Raw genomic sequence first — 16,554 nt, 5'->3', positions numbered from 1 at the left:
CTGCCCCCAGAAAGTCCCTAAAATAAACAACTACACTAGCTTAGAAAACAACTGGAACTTTATGGCAAGGTGCTGTTATCTTTCCTGGGGTTGGCGCCTGAGAAATACCCCTTGAAAACTTCCCATCTCCTCAACAGTCACCAGCCTCTGGGGCTGAACTCCCAATTGGCACCAGGAGAGGGTATGTGTTTGGCTGAGGGGCTGTAGATTAGACCAGGGTGGGGGGCCTCCAGGATAGATCCCAAGGTCAGAGGGTCTAAAGTCAGGAGTTTGAATCTGGTAGCCATTTCTTCACACTCTTCCCTGGAGCAGCTGCCTCCGGAATGGCTCGAAGTCCTCGGGAACTGTGTCTGAGGAAGGAGAAACGACCTAAAGTCAAAGGTGTGGCTCTTCCCTGAGAGTGCGAGAGGTCAGGCTGGTGTGGGTGGGTTGAGAGCCTCACCATTGCATCGGTACTGGAGATTGGACCAAATGATGTTTTCTTGGGAGAAGCAGAACACACCAAGACGCCCCCCGCGCATGGATGTGTCAATGATCACCCCAGAATCCGCCACTAGCTGAGGACCCTCATAGAGCTTCACTCTGTCCAGGATAAGGTTTCCATTGGTGCTAGGGTATCTATCAATGGGCACTGAGCCACTATGCCGGGGGCCCTGGTCATCCCCAACCCCCCTCAGCTCACCAGGCCTGAGAGAAGGAAAGCAGGAAAGGGGATGGAAGGGGGTGCTTTTCTCAGGCCTGGGGCCCCAGGCTCTTTGTCCAGCCCCCTTTGCATCTCAAAGCACCAGCCGCATTCCAAGCGAGGATTGGGTTGCCATGACGATGAGCACAATGGACTGGGGGTGAAGTCACCCACTTCCCAGGCTTTAGTCCACCACCCCTTATATTCTGCCCTGGCGCCCCACAGCCCAGGCACCTTAAAGAGGAACCAGCAGCCCAACTGCCTGGACTCTGGGCTCTTGGCCATTTCCCTTCCCTCCCCTGTCATCCCTACCAGCTAGGGAATGCAAAGTTGTGGACAAAGTGCCGAACCGAGGCCTCAGCTCAGCTGCAGAGAGCTGTGAAGTCCAGGCTTTGGTTTGCACGGCAGTAAATAACGGCCCCTTCCAGGTCAGACGCCTTGAGGAGGCAGGTTCTGGGCTGTAGCAGTGAAGGGCCTGAGCTTTGGAGGCTCCCAGGGGTGCCCTTATTTTACAGAGGGGAAAAATGGAACACAGAAAAGGAAATGCCTCCCCAACAGTGCCTCTCTCTCCTTGGCACCAGAGTCCAGGCCTCCTTGTCTGCGGTGAGAGGGGGTTGGAGAGAAGTGGTCCCAGTTCAGGCCCATGGCACCAAAGCACCGAGCAGAGGGGTCTCTGGTGAGTCCCAGCCACAGGGGAAGGAAAGGCCGGGCTGAGAACAGAATCCCTCAGGAGGGCTCTGCCCCTCCCCTCACCGAATATAGCCAACTTGAGGCCGGTGCAGCAGCTGCCAGCGGTAGGAAGTCTTGTCACGCCAGCCCACATTCCGTGGGTCAGTCCACAGCAGTTGTACCTGATCAGGGGTATGGCCAGTATGCCATAGGGCATTCCGGAGGTGCTCACCTGGGCCAGACACTGATGTCACTGCCTGGGGGGCATTGGCAAAGACAGAGGGTCAGCCACAGGTTGGTAAATACAAGTGGGAAAGGAAGTCAAGGTGGTCAGGAGAATGTTCTGGAGCCCCAGGGAGCCAACCTCTAGGCCCAATGTCTGAGTAAGAGGGCTCCCACTCAGGTACAGGGGGAGGTTTTGGGAAAGGGTCTGGACTGGGGAGTGTGGGCAGCTACAGGACCTTGAGCTGCAGCCCAGGCTGGGCAACAGCCCGGAAAGGCGTGGCCTGCCAGTAGGTCTGCTCCGTCTGCTTCCACATAACCACGTAGAAGCGGCCACTGTCCTGGTAGCTGAAGAGGAAGCCTGCATAGTCATCATCGGTCACTGTGTTCACATGGAAGGTGCCTTCAAAGTCCACACCATTGAAGGCTGTATATCCTAGAGAAAGATGGGTGTATGGGATCAAGCAAAGCTGCTTGTGGCCCGTTGTGCGGTGGGAGTGGGAAGGGATGCCTGCAGTATGTGTGGCCAGCTCGCACCCCCACAAACTCTGCCCCTATCTGGTTCCTGTTTGGAAATTATTGAACAGGGTATCCCCTACATACCAACTGCCAGGCCTGGGTCACTGTTCATGGTCTGAACGATTTCCATGCCCTGGTGATGGCCAATAAAGAAGAAAGACCTGATCCAGGTGCACTACCCACTTCGGCCCTGCCTGGGGGTCTGGTCTGACAGTACCCACCCAGCCCACTGCCCTAGTACCTGGTTGAGCACGACCCAGTTTGGGTCAATCTGAGCATCCCCCTCGGGGTCCAGGACGACGGTCTGATAGGCCCGAAAATCCGTGAGGGTTACCTCTGCACTTTCGGGACACACATCCAGGGGGTCAACCACTGCATCATTGTCAAAGTCATCCTCACACACATCACCAATGCCATTGCCTGGGAACAGTGACACAAGGGGCTCAGAAAGGCCCTAACCACTGCCACTAGCCAACATCACTTCTTGGGCCTTGCATTCCTGACCTCTCTCCCCGCCGTGCCCTTTCTAACTACCCAGCAACGATTGCTTTCTCTCTGTGAGCAAAGCCCACACCAGACCAATCTGCTGTGGGACCCTAGTCTTAACTTACCGTCTGAGTCCTTCTGATTGGGATTGGGTACCAGGCGACAGTTATCAGGACCAGGAGGCACGTAATCTGGGACACCATCATTGTCATCATCCCCATCACACTCATCTCCAAGTCCATCATTGTCCGAGTCCAGCTGGGAACTATTGGGTAGCTGTGGGCAGTTGTCCTTGGTGTCCTGATGTCCGTCTCCATCACTGCCCATGAGAACAGGCACTGAATAAAGGCTCTAAAGGCACCACATCCTTCCCTTGTCTCCTGGTTAGGAGTCTCTGAGGTGCACCCTCCATTCAACCAGACCCCTTGCAGTCAGCAAGATGAGTTGAAGGTTCAGCAGTAGAAATGGAGGGTAGACTACAGGAATAACTTCCTGCTCAACAGTGGTGAAGAATTAAGGCTAAACCACAGACAGAATTGAGAATAAACTAGAGGAAGGTAAAGCATCCCTTGTAAGACCTTCTATCTGTTGGCAAAGACCCTACCTGTCTTCATTGGTGTCACAGACATCCCCCACCAGGTCACTGTCTGCATCTGTCTGAGAGAGAGGGGCCTGTTCTCACCATCTCTTGATAATTGAAGAGGGTGGATGACCTGACCACCTCCCGTTACCCGTCAGCGCCCCCACCCCTTCCCTGCCCTCTCCATTCCCCTGTACCTGTGTAGGATTACTCATTTCAGGGCAGCTGTCACAGGCATCTCCCACCCCATCCTCATCCCTATCTGTCTGTAGGGGGTTGGGGACTTTAGGGCAGTTGTCCAGTCCATTGGGGATACCTAGAAGACATGGGGATAGCAAAAGGTTGTCACACTCCTCTAGGCTGGTGAAAGCCCTGAGCTTTGTCTCCCATCCAGAGGATAGCTGTTGGGGAAATCTGCCTGTACCAGGTCTCACCCTTTTGCCTGCTCTCTCCCTACCTAACCCTAAGCGCTACCACGCATTCCCACTGCCACCTGCTGCAGGCCATCTCTCATCCAGGCTGACTTCCACAGGAACACCCTCCTAGCCTCCTTGCTTCATTCCCACTGTGTCCAAATTCTGATGGGTCTCCCACCCCCACAGCCCAGGTCTGCACCATCCCCATCCACGTCGTTGTCACAGGCATCCCCTTCCCCATTGCCATCTGTGTCCTTCTGGTCATTGTTGGGAACGTTGGGACAGTTGTCACAGGCATCACCAAATGAATCTGTGTCTGAGTTTTGCTGGTCTTTGTTGGGGAACAGCCGGCAATTGTCCTAGGGTGGGAGGGAAAGAGTCAGGCCTTCCCAACACCACTGGCCACCCAGCATCCACCTTGTCTTTGTACCCATGTCTATGATCACCAGTCCTGTGGTGGTCCATCTGCTTGGCACAGTCGTCCACCCACCCAACCTCCAGGTAGTCAGTCCACCTTGTCCTGGGCACCAGGCTTATGCCTCCCTAGTGTGTAGGACTGGAGCATTCCTGCAGAGTTGCCAGGGGCTGGGGGAGCAGGGTTATGGGGCCAGGCAACAGAGATGAGGAGGAAAGCACAGGCACAGGGAGGATCAAGATGTCTGGGGATCACCTCGACATTCTTGATCCCATCCCCATCAGCATCATCATCGCATTGGTCCCCCACACCATCATTGTCAGCATCTTCCTGCCCAGAGTTGGGTGTCAAAAGGCAGTTGTCCTAAAGGTCCAGGGAGGAGATGGATGGGTGAGTTCTGGCCCGCACCAGCTTGGGGTGGTCCTGCTTATGCCTGCCTGCAGCCCATACCTGCTTGCAGTGCTTGTTGTTGTCCATGCAGGGCAGAGCCTGGTCCGGGTAGCCATCGATGTCCGTGTCAGGTCCGCATACATTCCCGTTCCCAGCCCAGCCCACGTTACACTGGGGCAGCACACAGGGTGAGAGTCAGCAGTCGGGCTGGCTCCCCCCCGCCCCCCCCCCCCGCTTCCCTGCTTCAAGCTCTGTTCTCACCACCCATTTCCTGAGCCCTTTCCAGTGAAGGCCCTCATCCCAAACCCTAAACACATTCACTAGCCCTACCGCCTTTCCCAGATTCTCCCTTTTCCTTCCAAGCCCCAGGGCCAGCTCACCGAGCAGGACACTGCGCCATTGCGTTCAAAGAGACAGTGCGCGTGGACATGACAGGGACTGTGGGCTGGGCTATGGCAGGTCCGGGCTGGAAGGCAGCCCTGGCTTTGGTTGCCCAGGAAGCCCAGGCGACAGGGACCACACTTGAAAGAGCCCTAAGAGTAAGGAAGTACTGTCTCAGGAAGGAGGGTCAGCCTACCAGGCACCCTGGAGCGGCACCTAAGGGTTAGAGGGTGGGCACTCAGCTACATGCCGGGTTTGTCAGTTATCTCCTTCAGGGTAACTTGCTAAAGGTCACAGCTAGTGAGGGGCAAAACCGGAATTCCAAACAAGGTCCACGTGGAATATCTACGTGTAGTGCCCTGGGGAAGGAGGAGGGGACGCAGGAAGTCTGAAGAGAGTGTCGCATACTCCCACCACCCCAGATGCACTCCAGGTATTCTGCTCACCACTGTATTGGTGCAGATAGAGTTTGGGTCACAGCCACCGTTGTTCCCGTCATTGCATTCATCAACGTCGTTGCAAACCTGAAGGGGCAGACTTCAGGTAGAACCAGACCTGTTGGTGGGTCTCCTCACATACAGGAGAGGGCGCTGGTGTGCCCTTATCTGTGAATGTTGACATGAAGCCCAGCCCCAAATCCAATGTAAAGGTAGCAGAGGAGCCTCATCCCATTTGTCCCAAGGGTCCCATGGCCCACCCAGAAGCCCCTGCAAGGCCACATTCTCTTGTCTACTCACTCCACCCAATCTGACCTGTTTGCTGGCTCGAGCATAGTCGATGCCTACACCAGACACCCGTGTGCCCTTGTAGCCTTGAGGACAGGCCTCACAGTGAAAGCCAGGTATGGTGTTGATGCAGCTTGAGCCCGGGAAACAAGGGTCAGCATGTGCACACTGGAGACCAGACAAGAAGGAAGATGTCAGGCCCCAGCCTATGATCCTAGGACCACGGCTCCTAGTGTCCCATTTGCAGTCCTTCCCACCCAACATCACTGTGCTCTGAGCCCTGCCCCCTAACCAGCCATCTCAAATTGCCCCTGCCACTCCGCCAACACCTTCCCTGTGTGGCCCTTCTGTCTCTGCCTCAGATCTTCTGCCTCCCTCCCTTCTCACACTTTTCTGGTCTCCAGCCTCTCCTACACCCCAGGCTCCTCTGCTTCAGACCAACATTCCCCCCACCTTCTTGGGCCTCTGCTAACTGCCTCCTGGCAACTTGCTGTGTCCTTTCAGATTGTGCCCACCCCACCTCATTGACATCAGTGCAGTGGGTGCCATTGCCCTGCAGGCCGGGGGGGCAGGGCCCACAGCGGTAGCCAGGGTACTCGTACACTTCCATGCAGTCCACACCTCGGAAGCAGGGGTTGGGACTGCAATGGGAACGCTGCTCATGGAAGCCTGGGGAGAGGGCACAGCAGAGCCACCAAGAGGTCACCATTCAAATCACGGGAATTGGAAGCCCAAACTGTGGAGTAAGAAGCACAGTGATACCACCTGGAGCCCTCCCCTACTCCCCCACTCACCGCACACCTGACACTCCATGATGGTGTTTCGGATCAGAGACATTTCCTTCACCTGGCAGACATAAGGATGGGGAGGAGCCAGCTCTTAGCATCTGCCGCCTTACCCCCAAGTCTGCTACCCTTTGAAGGCCCACTCCAACCTGGTCTCGAATGTCATCCCGCAGGTCCACCAGGATCTGGTTGAAGAGGGTGAGCTGGGTGACCAGTGCCTTGGTTTGCTCCCCTGTCAGGGCCCAGGATGCAGAGAAACTCAGAACTGGGACACCAGCTCTGGTCCCCCTTCGGATAATAAGCTAGCTCCTGCCACTACTGCACACCCCCCACCACCTTTAAACTCCACCCTATTTTTGGCTGAAGAGGATTTAGTCTCAGGCAGCTGCCAAAGCCTGGGACCTCCTCCCCACCCTCATGCCCCTTTCTCCTCACTGTAGCCCACTCACCTAGGATGGAGTGGAGTGCACTGGTCACTAGAGAGAAGAAAACACAATCAAAGGGTGGAGAGGTGAAGAGGAAGAAGGAAAGGGATAGGAAAAAGGACTGGAATAAAGATGGGGTGTTAGATGGTACATCAAAGGTGACAGGCAAGCATCCCTAGCTCCACAGGGTGAGGGACCCTCTAAGGGAGGGAGCTGCCTCAGATGGTCAAAACCCAAATCCCTCTGATTCCCAAGCATGGTAGTGGGAGAAGGGATTCGAGGAAGGTGACCCAAAGCAGGGCCAGGGCTGCAACATACTCCATTTCCTCCCTCCCAAGCTTCTACCTCAAAAGCACTTTCTTTGAAATATATGGGAGAAGCGGTTGTTTTATTTAGGTAAGAGCCTCTGAACATCTGTATCGGAAAGACCAGGCGGATGGGCAATGCTCAGAAAACCTGCTATTAGGTGACCACCACCAACGGAGCTAAAAAAGAGACCCAAGACCCTGATCTCAGGCAAAACCAAGACCAAGCAGTTAACGTCCTCACCACCCTCAGAGTTCTTTAGAATTCCAGTCTTATCTTGTGTGGTTTTGTATTACTGGCTACCTTGGTAGGCAGGATGGCCTGAACAGGGAGATGTTTTGACCCACACCTTTTGTTTGGAGATCAGAATCAGAGGGGAAGGAGATTTGGGGTAAACAGGGTCAGAGCCCCAGGAATAGGTGAACCAAAGTAATGAGTGTTGGGGGGGTAGGTTGAGAAGATGTGAATCACCAAAGACCACAGGATATGGTCTAGGCTCTGGGGTTTTAGCTAACAGAAGTCTCCGAGTTACCTGCACTGTGGATGGACTCATCCCCCTGGAACGGACACTCACTCAGGGCTCCAACCCGAGCCATGGACCCGCCTAGAATCATTTTCATAGATTCCACGAAGCCCTGGGGGCATAGGAGCAGAATAGGGTGGGAGGACCTACCAACTCCTCCCACTGGAGCAAACTCTGTTTCCATGGAAACTCACCTGCATCCTCAAATAAGCCTTCTGTCCAGTCCTAATCTCCAGTCCATCAACCTCGGCTGGAGGGATCGGGGCCAGTGCCGGGAGACCAGCATGTTGATCGCCCAGTTTGCAGTCCACGTAGAGCTGCAGGCCAGGGCTGGGGTGGGATGGGCCTCGGAGTCGCAGGAGTGCTGTGTGTGTGCGCCCATCAGCCAGGCCTGCTTGCTGTAGGTTCACTGCATGGACTTTGCCATCCTCCCGCTGGTACCGCACCAGCACTGCCCAGGAGGGGAGGTCAGTATGGGCACCGTCCCCCATCCCCTGTATCCCAGTTGAGCCTTGGATCAACTCTTCTGGACGCCACATCTCTAGGGCTATTATCCTGTACTCAGCTACGTACCTCTCAAACACCTTGTCCATAATAGATATACAATGTATGTTCTTTTAAATTGGTTCAAAGACTAGGACTTTCTTAGTCTCCAGTGGCATCAGATCACTCAATCACCTGCAAGGTGGCAGCTGGTTCTGTACCTACTAAACTGTCCTGTGAATGTGAGGGACCTCTCTATACCACCACTGGGGCACAATGTCATGCCTTCCCCCTCCCCCAGGGCATCCCCAGAGACAACATTCCATCCCTACAAATACCACGCTTCACCCTATTGTTTTGTTGCCTGTCCTTCTGAGGCACCTCCTAAGTACCCCATACCAAGTGGCCCCTGGTGCTGGGGCAGAGCCTGATAGGTCCATGGTCCCCAGTGGCACCCAAGGAAAATTAAGAGGGATGTGGGAGTGGGGATAAGGGAGAGTGCTGAAGGGGATAACCCCTGTAGGAAAGGAGATGCCCACCAGTCACCTTTGTTGATCTTGCCCACAACAGAGGCCTCCAGCCATCGTGTGTTGTCTTGGCGAGAGTAAAGGCCAAAGAGGACACCACCCTGCTTAGGAGGCAGGCGGAAGGTGGACAAGAGGTAGATGTCCCCAGCAGTGAGCAGGGCTGTCCGGATCTTCTCTGCCACAGCTGTCATCTGCCGGGACTCACCCACAGTCAGCAGGTCAATCACTGGCCAGGCAGGGATTATCAAGGTTAGAGAAAGGGGTTAGATGCTAAAGCCTGTCCACTGCCCTGAGCCCTCGGGAGGTGAGGCCATCCTTCATCACTCCCTCCACTCCCACTACCAGACAGTGTTAGTCACCTCAAAATTCAACCCTTGCTGCTAGTAGAGGACAAGGTATTACACCTTCCTTTCCCTCAACATTGCCTACTGCCATCCTTTTAGCAATCCCCAGGCCTGAGGCTCATCTAGAAACGCAGAAACAGTGCCCCACACACTTGAGATATTCCCACCAGGTGGCGCATGGGAGTCACTGCTGATTCCAGGCAGCAGTAGCACCTGGTGCCCACAGCACAGAAATTGGAAGGCAGTTTCTCTTTACACTGCTGGCTTTGACTCATTCTACATCCTAAAATCCCTCCTCCCATCCTGGGGGCTCAGCACACTCACTCTGGATGAGAACAGCTCCCCACTGAGGGCTCTGACCCTCCCACTATCTGGATCTCTCCCTCGGAAATGTAGGACCCAGCTCCTCTGCCTCCTGTGTCCTGGCCAATCTGTGGTTTCCCTTTCAGCCAGTAAAGAATCTGTGCCTGTGTCATCTGCTCCAACTACCTCTCCCACACCCATAGGCCCATCCTACCACCAGACCTCCCAGGGAGCCCAGACCTCTGGGTCCCAACCCCCACCCTGTCCTTGGGCAGCCAGCAGCCCAGGGGCTGAAGAAGCTGAGGGGACCACACAATGCACCCATCTTCACACCACTCTCCCAGACTCTGGAGTGCTTGGGGATGCTCAGACACCAACCCAGCCAGGCAGCCCCAGCATCCAGCTCCTGAGTCCTCTGCCCTGATCTTATGCTAGCTGTGGCCAATTCCCACTCACCCAGCACCCTCTGGGTGTTCCCTCCTTCCCACAGGGCCATAATGCCGCATTTATTCACTCTAGCTCAATTTCAGGACTCTTCCCTTCCCCTTGCCCACATGTTCTCTACTACTAGGCTGGGGGCAAATGGGGAGGAGGCAGAGGGGGTCGAAAAGGCTGGAGACAGGCTCACCCTGCAGGTCCTGACTGGCAGATGAGAAAGTGCAGAGGAGGAGAAGAGCCAGGGCTCCCCGAAGTTCCCGTGTCTCCATAACGCTCAGCCGGCTCACTAACCCTGGCAGGCAGGCGGCTGGGAGGGGAAAAGGCTAGGCGGAGGGGGGGGGCGGGGAGGGACTGGAAGGGGGAGTTGAAGGTGGGGGCAGCAGGCGGCGCGGGGGGGGGGGCTGAAACAAAGAACTGCCAATCACCCTGGAGGCATCCCCAGCTCCAGGAACCAAGGGCACTGGGGAAGAGCAGGGGCACTTGGGAAGAGCGGGGAGGCCTCCTTGCCTTCTGCCTCTCCCCAGTGGTCCTCTCATTCTGCTGCCTCCCTCTCTGCTGACACCTCGTTGTTGGGGGCCACTACCAAATGCTGTTTTCTGGAAGTCACAGTTGGGGGAAGCAGACACCTCTGGCAGGAAAGTGCCCGACAGTGGGCATTATTCTACAGCTGGCATGATAAGAAGCCAAGGGAGTGGTGGAAACTAGATTGCTCTGATGCCCAGAGGATGCCCACAGGGCGGAAAGTGTGCTGCTCTAACGTGGCAAGTGCTCTTTATTAGGGTGAGGGTCCCCTGACATGTACCTGTGCCTCCATTTTTCCCTCATTCCCAGGAAAACCTGGAAGGGTCCAATGGGAACTGGAGAGAAAGTTTAAAACAATGGTGAGTGAGATCGGAATGAAATCAGGTAAGAAAGGGACACCACAGACAGGAATGGATCAGGGAAAGTGGGCTAAACCGGGAACACCGGGGGATACTAGCTGACAGTCCATAACCCCGACGAAGCGGAGGGGCGCCTCAGTTCCGTTACCAAGGCAACACGAGCCCCACCTCCCCTCCCCCCACTCAGGCCCTAGCCCCGCCTCGCTCTAGCGGCCGCCACCGCCCCTGTTTTGTTTCCATGGCGACAGGCGGCGCGGGGCCTGCTCCAAGCATAACGCGCTGTGGAAAACATGTGCCTCGGGGGATCCCCCCCGCATCCCCGGCTCAGGGCCAAGGCCTGAAGGGCCCTAGAGCAGTCCAGGCCACGTGCAGACTTGCGAGACCCCCCCAGGGCCAGCCCAGGTGCACGAGACCTGCTTCTCCGAGGCCTGCCACTCTCTCGGAGGTTTAGAGACACCCCTCTCGGCCCAGGCTTCTGGACCGGCCGAGAGGTCTCGGCCCTCCGAGGGGCCCCAGGTCGAGAGCCCCTCCCCCCTTCGAGAGCTGGCTCTGGATAAGACGGTGGCCGCCCTCCCCAGAGGTCCTCAGCTCCACCCCCGCCACCAGGCCTCCTCAGGGCCACGAGAAGACACACCTCCCCCGAAGCCACCCGAAGCCCTACTCTAGCTGCCCCCGGAGCAGCGGTAAGGGGGCAGGTCCACGCAGCAGCTGACAGAAGTGCAGAGGGAGGTGCTTCCGGGACAGAGGGCGGGCAAGATGGCGGCGCCCATGGAGCTGTTCTGCTGGTCTGGGGGCTGGGGTTTGCCGTCAGTGGACCCGGACAGCCTGGCGGTACTGGTGAGGGGTGGTGCCGGCGCCCTCCGCTGCGCCCTGGAGGACTAGGGAAGGGGCCCGAACTAGCTGGTCATCTGAATTTTGTCAGGGCGCCTCCAAACGGGCGAAGTGGGAGAAACTGAGGCAATCGAAGAGCGTCCAAGGCCAGTATGGGCTCAGTGCCTTATGCCTTAGAAACCTAGGTTTTGTGTAGCTATAAAAAGAGGGCTGGACGGGGGTTCAGGGTATGGGTTTTAGTCCTTGCTTTTCCATTTACTGGCTGTGTGACCTTGGGACGATTCCTTCTCCTCTCTGGGCGTTGTTTCTTCATACAGATCTTTACTAAAGCGGAACAATCTCAAGGTTCTCAGGCTTGGCATTCCTGTCTTCTCCTCAGCCTCTCTTTCTTCCTCCTCTCCTTCTTCCTCTCCTCACTAAACAGCATTTATTGAGCTTATTGTTTATTGAACCAAAAGGCCCACAGCAGGGTTCTGTAGAAAACTTTGGAGTCAGACTAGTTCACTTCACTCATTCACTCCTTCATTTAACAAGCATGTATTAGCCCTCTTCCAAATATCAAACATTGCCATGCCAAAATAAGTAAGACTTGGTCCCTCTGACATTGTTTACAGAAAGGCAGAAAGGTTAGCAAATAAATGTAATAAAACATTGGGGTGCTAAGGTGTAAGTACAAACGGGCAACAGAGACTGGCAAAAAAGGGATATACTCATGAGAAAAACTTCGGAGGATAGGTTTCACCAGGTAGATGATAGGAGAGGAGATGGATTTTCCTACCTGACTTGGAACCATGGACAGTCCATAAGCTCTGAGCCCTGTGTTGCTTGTTTGAAGTGGGCACAGTAAGGTTCCCCTGTATTTGTGTATCAAGTACTAAGCATAGATCGTAGCACAAAAGGTATTCGATGTTATTTCTTTTTTTTAATATTTTATTTTTATTTATCTTTAGAGGGGAAGGGAAGGAGAGAGGGAGAGAAATATTAATGTATGGTTGCCTCTTGTGCGTCCCCTGCCGGGAACCGGGAGCTGGCCTGCAACCCAGGCATGTGCCCTGACTGGGAATCGAACCGCAATTGTGTGGTTTGCAGGCCCGCACTCAGTCCACTGAGCTATACAAGCCAGGGCTCGATGTTATTTCTTTTCTTTAAAAAACAAAGATTTTTACTTATTTATTTTTAGAAGGAGGGGGAGGGAGGGAAAGAGGGAGAGAAATGTCAGTGTGTGGTTGCCTCTCATGTACTCCCCACCGGGGACCCAACCTGTAACCTAGGCATGTGCCCTGACTGGGAATTGAACCAGCAACCCTTTGGTTTGCAGGCCAGCACACGATCTACTGAGGCACAGCAGCCAGGGCTCAGTTATTTATTTCTTTTCTTGATTCCCCTGTGGGGCCATGTCCCTGGCCTCTCTCTGCCTTCTGCTTCCTTCCCTGCAGACCTATGCCAGATTTACTGGTGCCCCACTCAAAGTGCACAAGATCACCAACCCCTGGCGGAGCCCTTCAGGTACCCAGTGCCTGGGGGGGTGAGGGAGTATACAAGGGGAGAAACAGGAGACAGACAGGAATATGGTCCAAATGTGTGTGGATAGATAGCTAAGGGTTTGGTGGGCACACTTCTTTCTCGATGTCAGGGACTTTGCCTGCCCTTCGAACCAGTCATGGAGAGGTCATCTCGGTACCACACAAGATCATCACCCACCTTCGAAAAGAGGTAGGTGGCATGGCTGAGGGGGCTGCCGGGGAGGAGAGGTGAATTCAGTACAACACATTTATTGAGTGCCGAGTATATGCCAAGCTAGCTGCAGGTGACCCAGCACTTCAAGGAACACTCAGTGAGGTGGGGGGAGGGGCACACATGTTGTTGGTATGATGCTATAAGTAGTAGGCCAGAGATTAAGCTGGGGTACTTTGGGGGCATCTGAAGGCACAATGCCTTCTGCTTGTTGGGTGGAGAGGGACAGATAAACAGGCTGATGACACAAGGAAGGAAAAGGAATATAGAAGAGAGCAGTTGGCTCAAATGAGACCCTTTAAAGTGAGACCATTGCCATTTTTCAGGGACCAGGTCGTGTAGGACATGGGGCTGAGGATGGACAAGGCTTAGAGCCATGGTGGGGAAGTTGGAAGAGCATTACAAGAATGGGGAGGCCTAGGCTATGCCCTTCACTCTCTCTTTGACTTATGTGATCTTTGGCAAGTCACTCAACATCTCAGAGCCCTGAGCTCTTTATTTGTAAAACTAGGGGTATTAGCTAGGATGCTTTCCAAGGGTTCTTCTAGCTTTCAGGGTCTGATTCCAAAAGGAAACACATTGTGAGAAGTGGGACCCTCTTCTTCATTTCTACTTTCCCCCAAATTAAGAAGCTGGGGAATCGATGGAGGCCTGAGAAGCATGGAGAGAGCGGATCCTGGTAAAGTCAAGGTTGTTGGCAGGGACTGGGACACTGCTGTTTACTTATGTAGCAGCACAACTTTTCCAGTTTTCAGAGTTTTTGCCCTAACAGAGCCACATTGAGAGAAAGAGATTAGTACCCCATTCCACAGGGGAGAAAATGAGGCTCAGAGAGATTTAAGGATCGTGCTTGGGAGGTCATCTGGGGACAAAGCTTACTCAGGATGTGGAGGGAGTTGCTAAGCAGCAGACACTGGAGCCTAGAAAGATGAGGCAGCCTGAGAGCTGGGGGTACAGTTGGAATGTGTGTGTGGTGGTGGGGCCTGGGCCAGAGAATGAAATAGAGGAAATAGCCAAGATGGACATTGAGAGAACAGGCCAGTGGGCCCTGGGCCTGGCTTCACTGGGTCCCAGGGGCACGAGGATGGTGCCCCTAGTTCCTGAGGCATGGATGGAGGCCCATCCAGCCTCTGAGCTCCACTTTGGGCTTTGTGGTGCCTGCATTGGGGAAGTTACCATTAGGAAGTTGCTGTCAGCAGGCATGTTGCCACCTTTCCGTGGAAACTCTGGGAGCTGCTCCGGGTTTGCAGCTAGGCCTTCTTTCCTCCCCGCAATGGGAATAGGACCTTGACAGCCAGGAGGCTCTAAGGCCCAGGCTGTCTGCCAACAGCAACAGGCCACTAGCTGTGCCCAGGCCGAGGGGCCTTAGTGGGAAAAAACTCCTTACTCTACCTCTGCTGCACTCAGAGGCCAGCGAGGGTGGTACCAGACAGGATGCCCCTGGGAAAGTGCCCTGGAGGCCCTCAGCTTCCACCTCATTATGGACATTTCTTCCACAGAAGTACAATGCCGATTATGATCTGTCTGCCCGACAAGGGGCAGACACCTTGGCCTTCATGTCTCTGCTGGAGGAGAAGCTGCTCCCAGTGCTGGTAAGTGTGCCCAGACCTCCCAGTGTTCATGGCCAGTGGGGTAGGGGTCCAGGGATACCCACACCCAAACCCTCACCATGCTGCCTTGGAGCACCATGGGGAGCAGAAGCCCACCCTGAGTCAGGTAGGTATACTAGTTCAGACCTGCCTATTCCTTCCTACGTACCCGATCCCAGGTACATACTTTTTGGATAGATGCCAAGAACTATGTGGAAGTGACCCGGAAGTGGTATGCAGAGGCCATGCCCTTTCCCCTCAACTTCTTCCTTCCTGGCCGCATGCAGCGGCAGCACATGGAGCGGCTGCAGCTGCTATGTGGGGAACACAGGCCTGAGAGTGAGGAAGAACTGGAGAAGGAGGTACCTCTGGGATAGGGAGCTACTGTATGAAACAAGCCTTGGGACTAATGGCCAGGACAGGAGTGCCTGGAAGGGGAGATGGCATGGTGCCCCAAACCACAACCCTACCTGTGTCCTCCCTGTAGCTATACCAAGAGGCTCGGGAATGCCTGACCCTCCTCTCTCAGCGCCTGGGCTCTCAGAAATTCTTCTTTGGAGATGCGTGAGTCTGACTCCAGGGGAATTAGAGGTGGCTTGGAAGAAGATAAAGGTTCAGATGTAGCTGCAGGGGCTGGGTGGGCTCAGCAGTAGACAAGAGGTCCTCAGGATAAACACTGGGTCCGGTGACAGTGGGGCTGTGTGTGGAGCTAGAGCCGCCTCAGTGGTACAGGAGGGTGGGAGGGCCGCCAGGCACAGGAGGGGCCTGCAGGGCTGTGCGGTACTCAATGTGCCCTTTATGCAGCCCTGGGATAGAGTCCCATTGAGGGCCAGGCTGGCGCCACCTAGGGTCCCTCCCCACACAAGGCCCAGAACAGTGTCCTCTCCCACCCTGGTGGTCCCTGCTGCCCAGAGCCTACCTCCCAAGGCCAAATCTTCTTCTGACTCCATCTCTACCCACTCTGCCAAAGTCATCCTCCTCCATCGTATCCCTCTCTTTGTGCTTCAGCCCCGCCTCCCTGGATGCCTTTGTCTTTAGCTACCTGGCCCTGCTGCTGCAGATAAAGCTGCCCAGTGGGAAGCTCCAGGCCCATCTGCAGGGGCTGCACAACCTCTGTGCCTACTGTACCCACATCCTCAGCCTCTATTTTCCCTGGGATGGAGGTAAGGGGCAGATCCGGGGGTGTGGGCACGGGCCCTGGGGAGAGTGGGCAGGGATCCAGGAACGGCCTCCTTGCCCACCTTTCTTCCTTGTCCCTCAGCTGAGATGCCACCTCCTCGCCAGACACCAGTAGGGCCGGAGACTGAGGAGGAGCCATACCGGCGCCGGTACCAGATCCTATCTGTGTTGGCGGGGCTGGCGGCCATGGTGGGCTATGCCTTGCTCAGTGGCATTGTCTCTATCCAGCGGGCAGCGCCTGCCCGGACCCCAGGCACACGGGCCTTGGGCATGGCTGAGGAAGATGAAGAGGAATGATTTGCCCTTATGCTCCCAGGAGTGATTTTTCTACTCTCATGCATTCCAGAGGTCCCTGTGTCTCCCTGTTGTCAGTACAGCCAGAAATGGGTGACCCACCTCCTCAGAATAAACCTGCTCACATTGACTGGGATCAGACAGTCTCTCCTTTAAGGGGCCATCGTTTTCCTAGCTGGGGGCTAGGGACTCTCTGGGTGCCTTGACTAATTAGCTGCCTGTGCTCTGATACTGACATTGCTCCTGCAAGGGCCTAGTTCTGCATCTCCAGGAGAGACAGTCCTCAGTTCTGGGTCCAGCTTTCCTAGTCTCTTCCTTTCCTTACCATCCCCCCCACCCCAATCTTGGGTTAATACAGACAGTGAGCTCACCCTGGGCTTGGGCCCAGTTTCCACAAGCAACCAGCACAGAGCATACACACAAGCTT

General features: G+C 55.2%; 2 protein-coding genes across 5 annotated transcripts; one reads left to right on the top strand and one right to left on the bottom strand.

Annotated features, from left to right (window-relative positions):
- Positions 1–40: 40 nt before the first annotated feature.
- Positions 41–11,218, bottom strand: THBS3 (thrombospondin 3). 3 transcript variants are annotated; one of them, XM_037050583.1, is made up of 25 exons: positions 11,135–11,218; positions 10,422–10,476; positions 9,810–10,215; positions 8,554–8,760; positions 7,719–7,975; positions 7,534–7,636; positions 6,720–6,746; positions 6,420–6,502; positions 6,280–6,331; positions 6,006–6,154; positions 5,513–5,653; positions 5,207–5,284; positions 4,760–4,912; positions 4,440–4,550; positions 4,245–4,352; positions 3,774–3,933; positions 3,356–3,474; positions 3,183–3,235; positions 2,704–2,897; positions 2,334–2,512; positions 2,177–2,225; positions 1,813–2,009; positions 1,436–1,608; positions 443–582; positions 41–350 (listed from the first exon to the last, which is right to left on the bottom strand). In XM_037050583.1, exons 3-25 carry the CDS (start codon positions 9,886–9,888, stop codon positions 292–294), a joined length of 2,871 nt encoding a protein of 956 aa, XP_036906478.1. In that variant the 5' UTR covers positions 9,889–10,215; positions 10,422–10,476; positions 11,135–11,218; the 3' UTR covers positions 41–291. The 3 variants fall into 3 exon arrangements, with proteins under 3 accessions (XP_036906478.1, XP_036906476.1, XP_036906477.1); XM_037050581.1 differs by having other exon boundaries at positions 9,810–10,476; XM_037050582.1 differs by having other exon boundaries at positions 10,422–11,177.
- Positions 11,217–16,263, top strand: MTX1 (metaxin 1). Of its 2 annotated transcripts, none has more exons than XM_037050588.1 (8): positions 11,217–11,337; positions 12,768–12,837; positions 12,965–13,044; positions 14,565–14,657; positions 14,834–15,016; positions 15,142–15,218; positions 15,693–15,817; positions 15,916–16,263. In XM_037050588.1, exons 1-8 carry the CDS (start codon positions 11,257–11,259, stop codon positions 16,128–16,130), a joined length of 924 nt encoding a protein of 307 aa, XP_036906483.1. In that variant the 5' UTR covers positions 11,217–11,256; the 3' UTR covers positions 16,131–16,263. The 2 variants fall into 2 exon arrangements, with proteins under 2 accessions (XP_036906483.1, XP_036906482.1); XM_037050587.1 differs by having other exon boundaries at positions 11,219–11,337; positions 15,663–15,817.
- Positions 16,264–16,554: the final 291 nt, after the last annotated feature.

Source organism: Sturnira hondurensis, unplaced genomic scaffold (assembly GCF_014824575.4).
Source record: "Sturnira hondurensis isolate 20B ecotype Veracruz unplaced genomic scaffold, ASM1482457v3 Scaffold0006829, whole genome shotgun sequence".
Taxonomy (NCBI): Eukaryota; Metazoa; Chordata; class Mammalia; order Chiroptera; family Phyllostomidae; genus Sturnira; species Sturnira hondurensis.
This window is presented reverse-complemented; position numbering and strand designations above follow the sequence as displayed.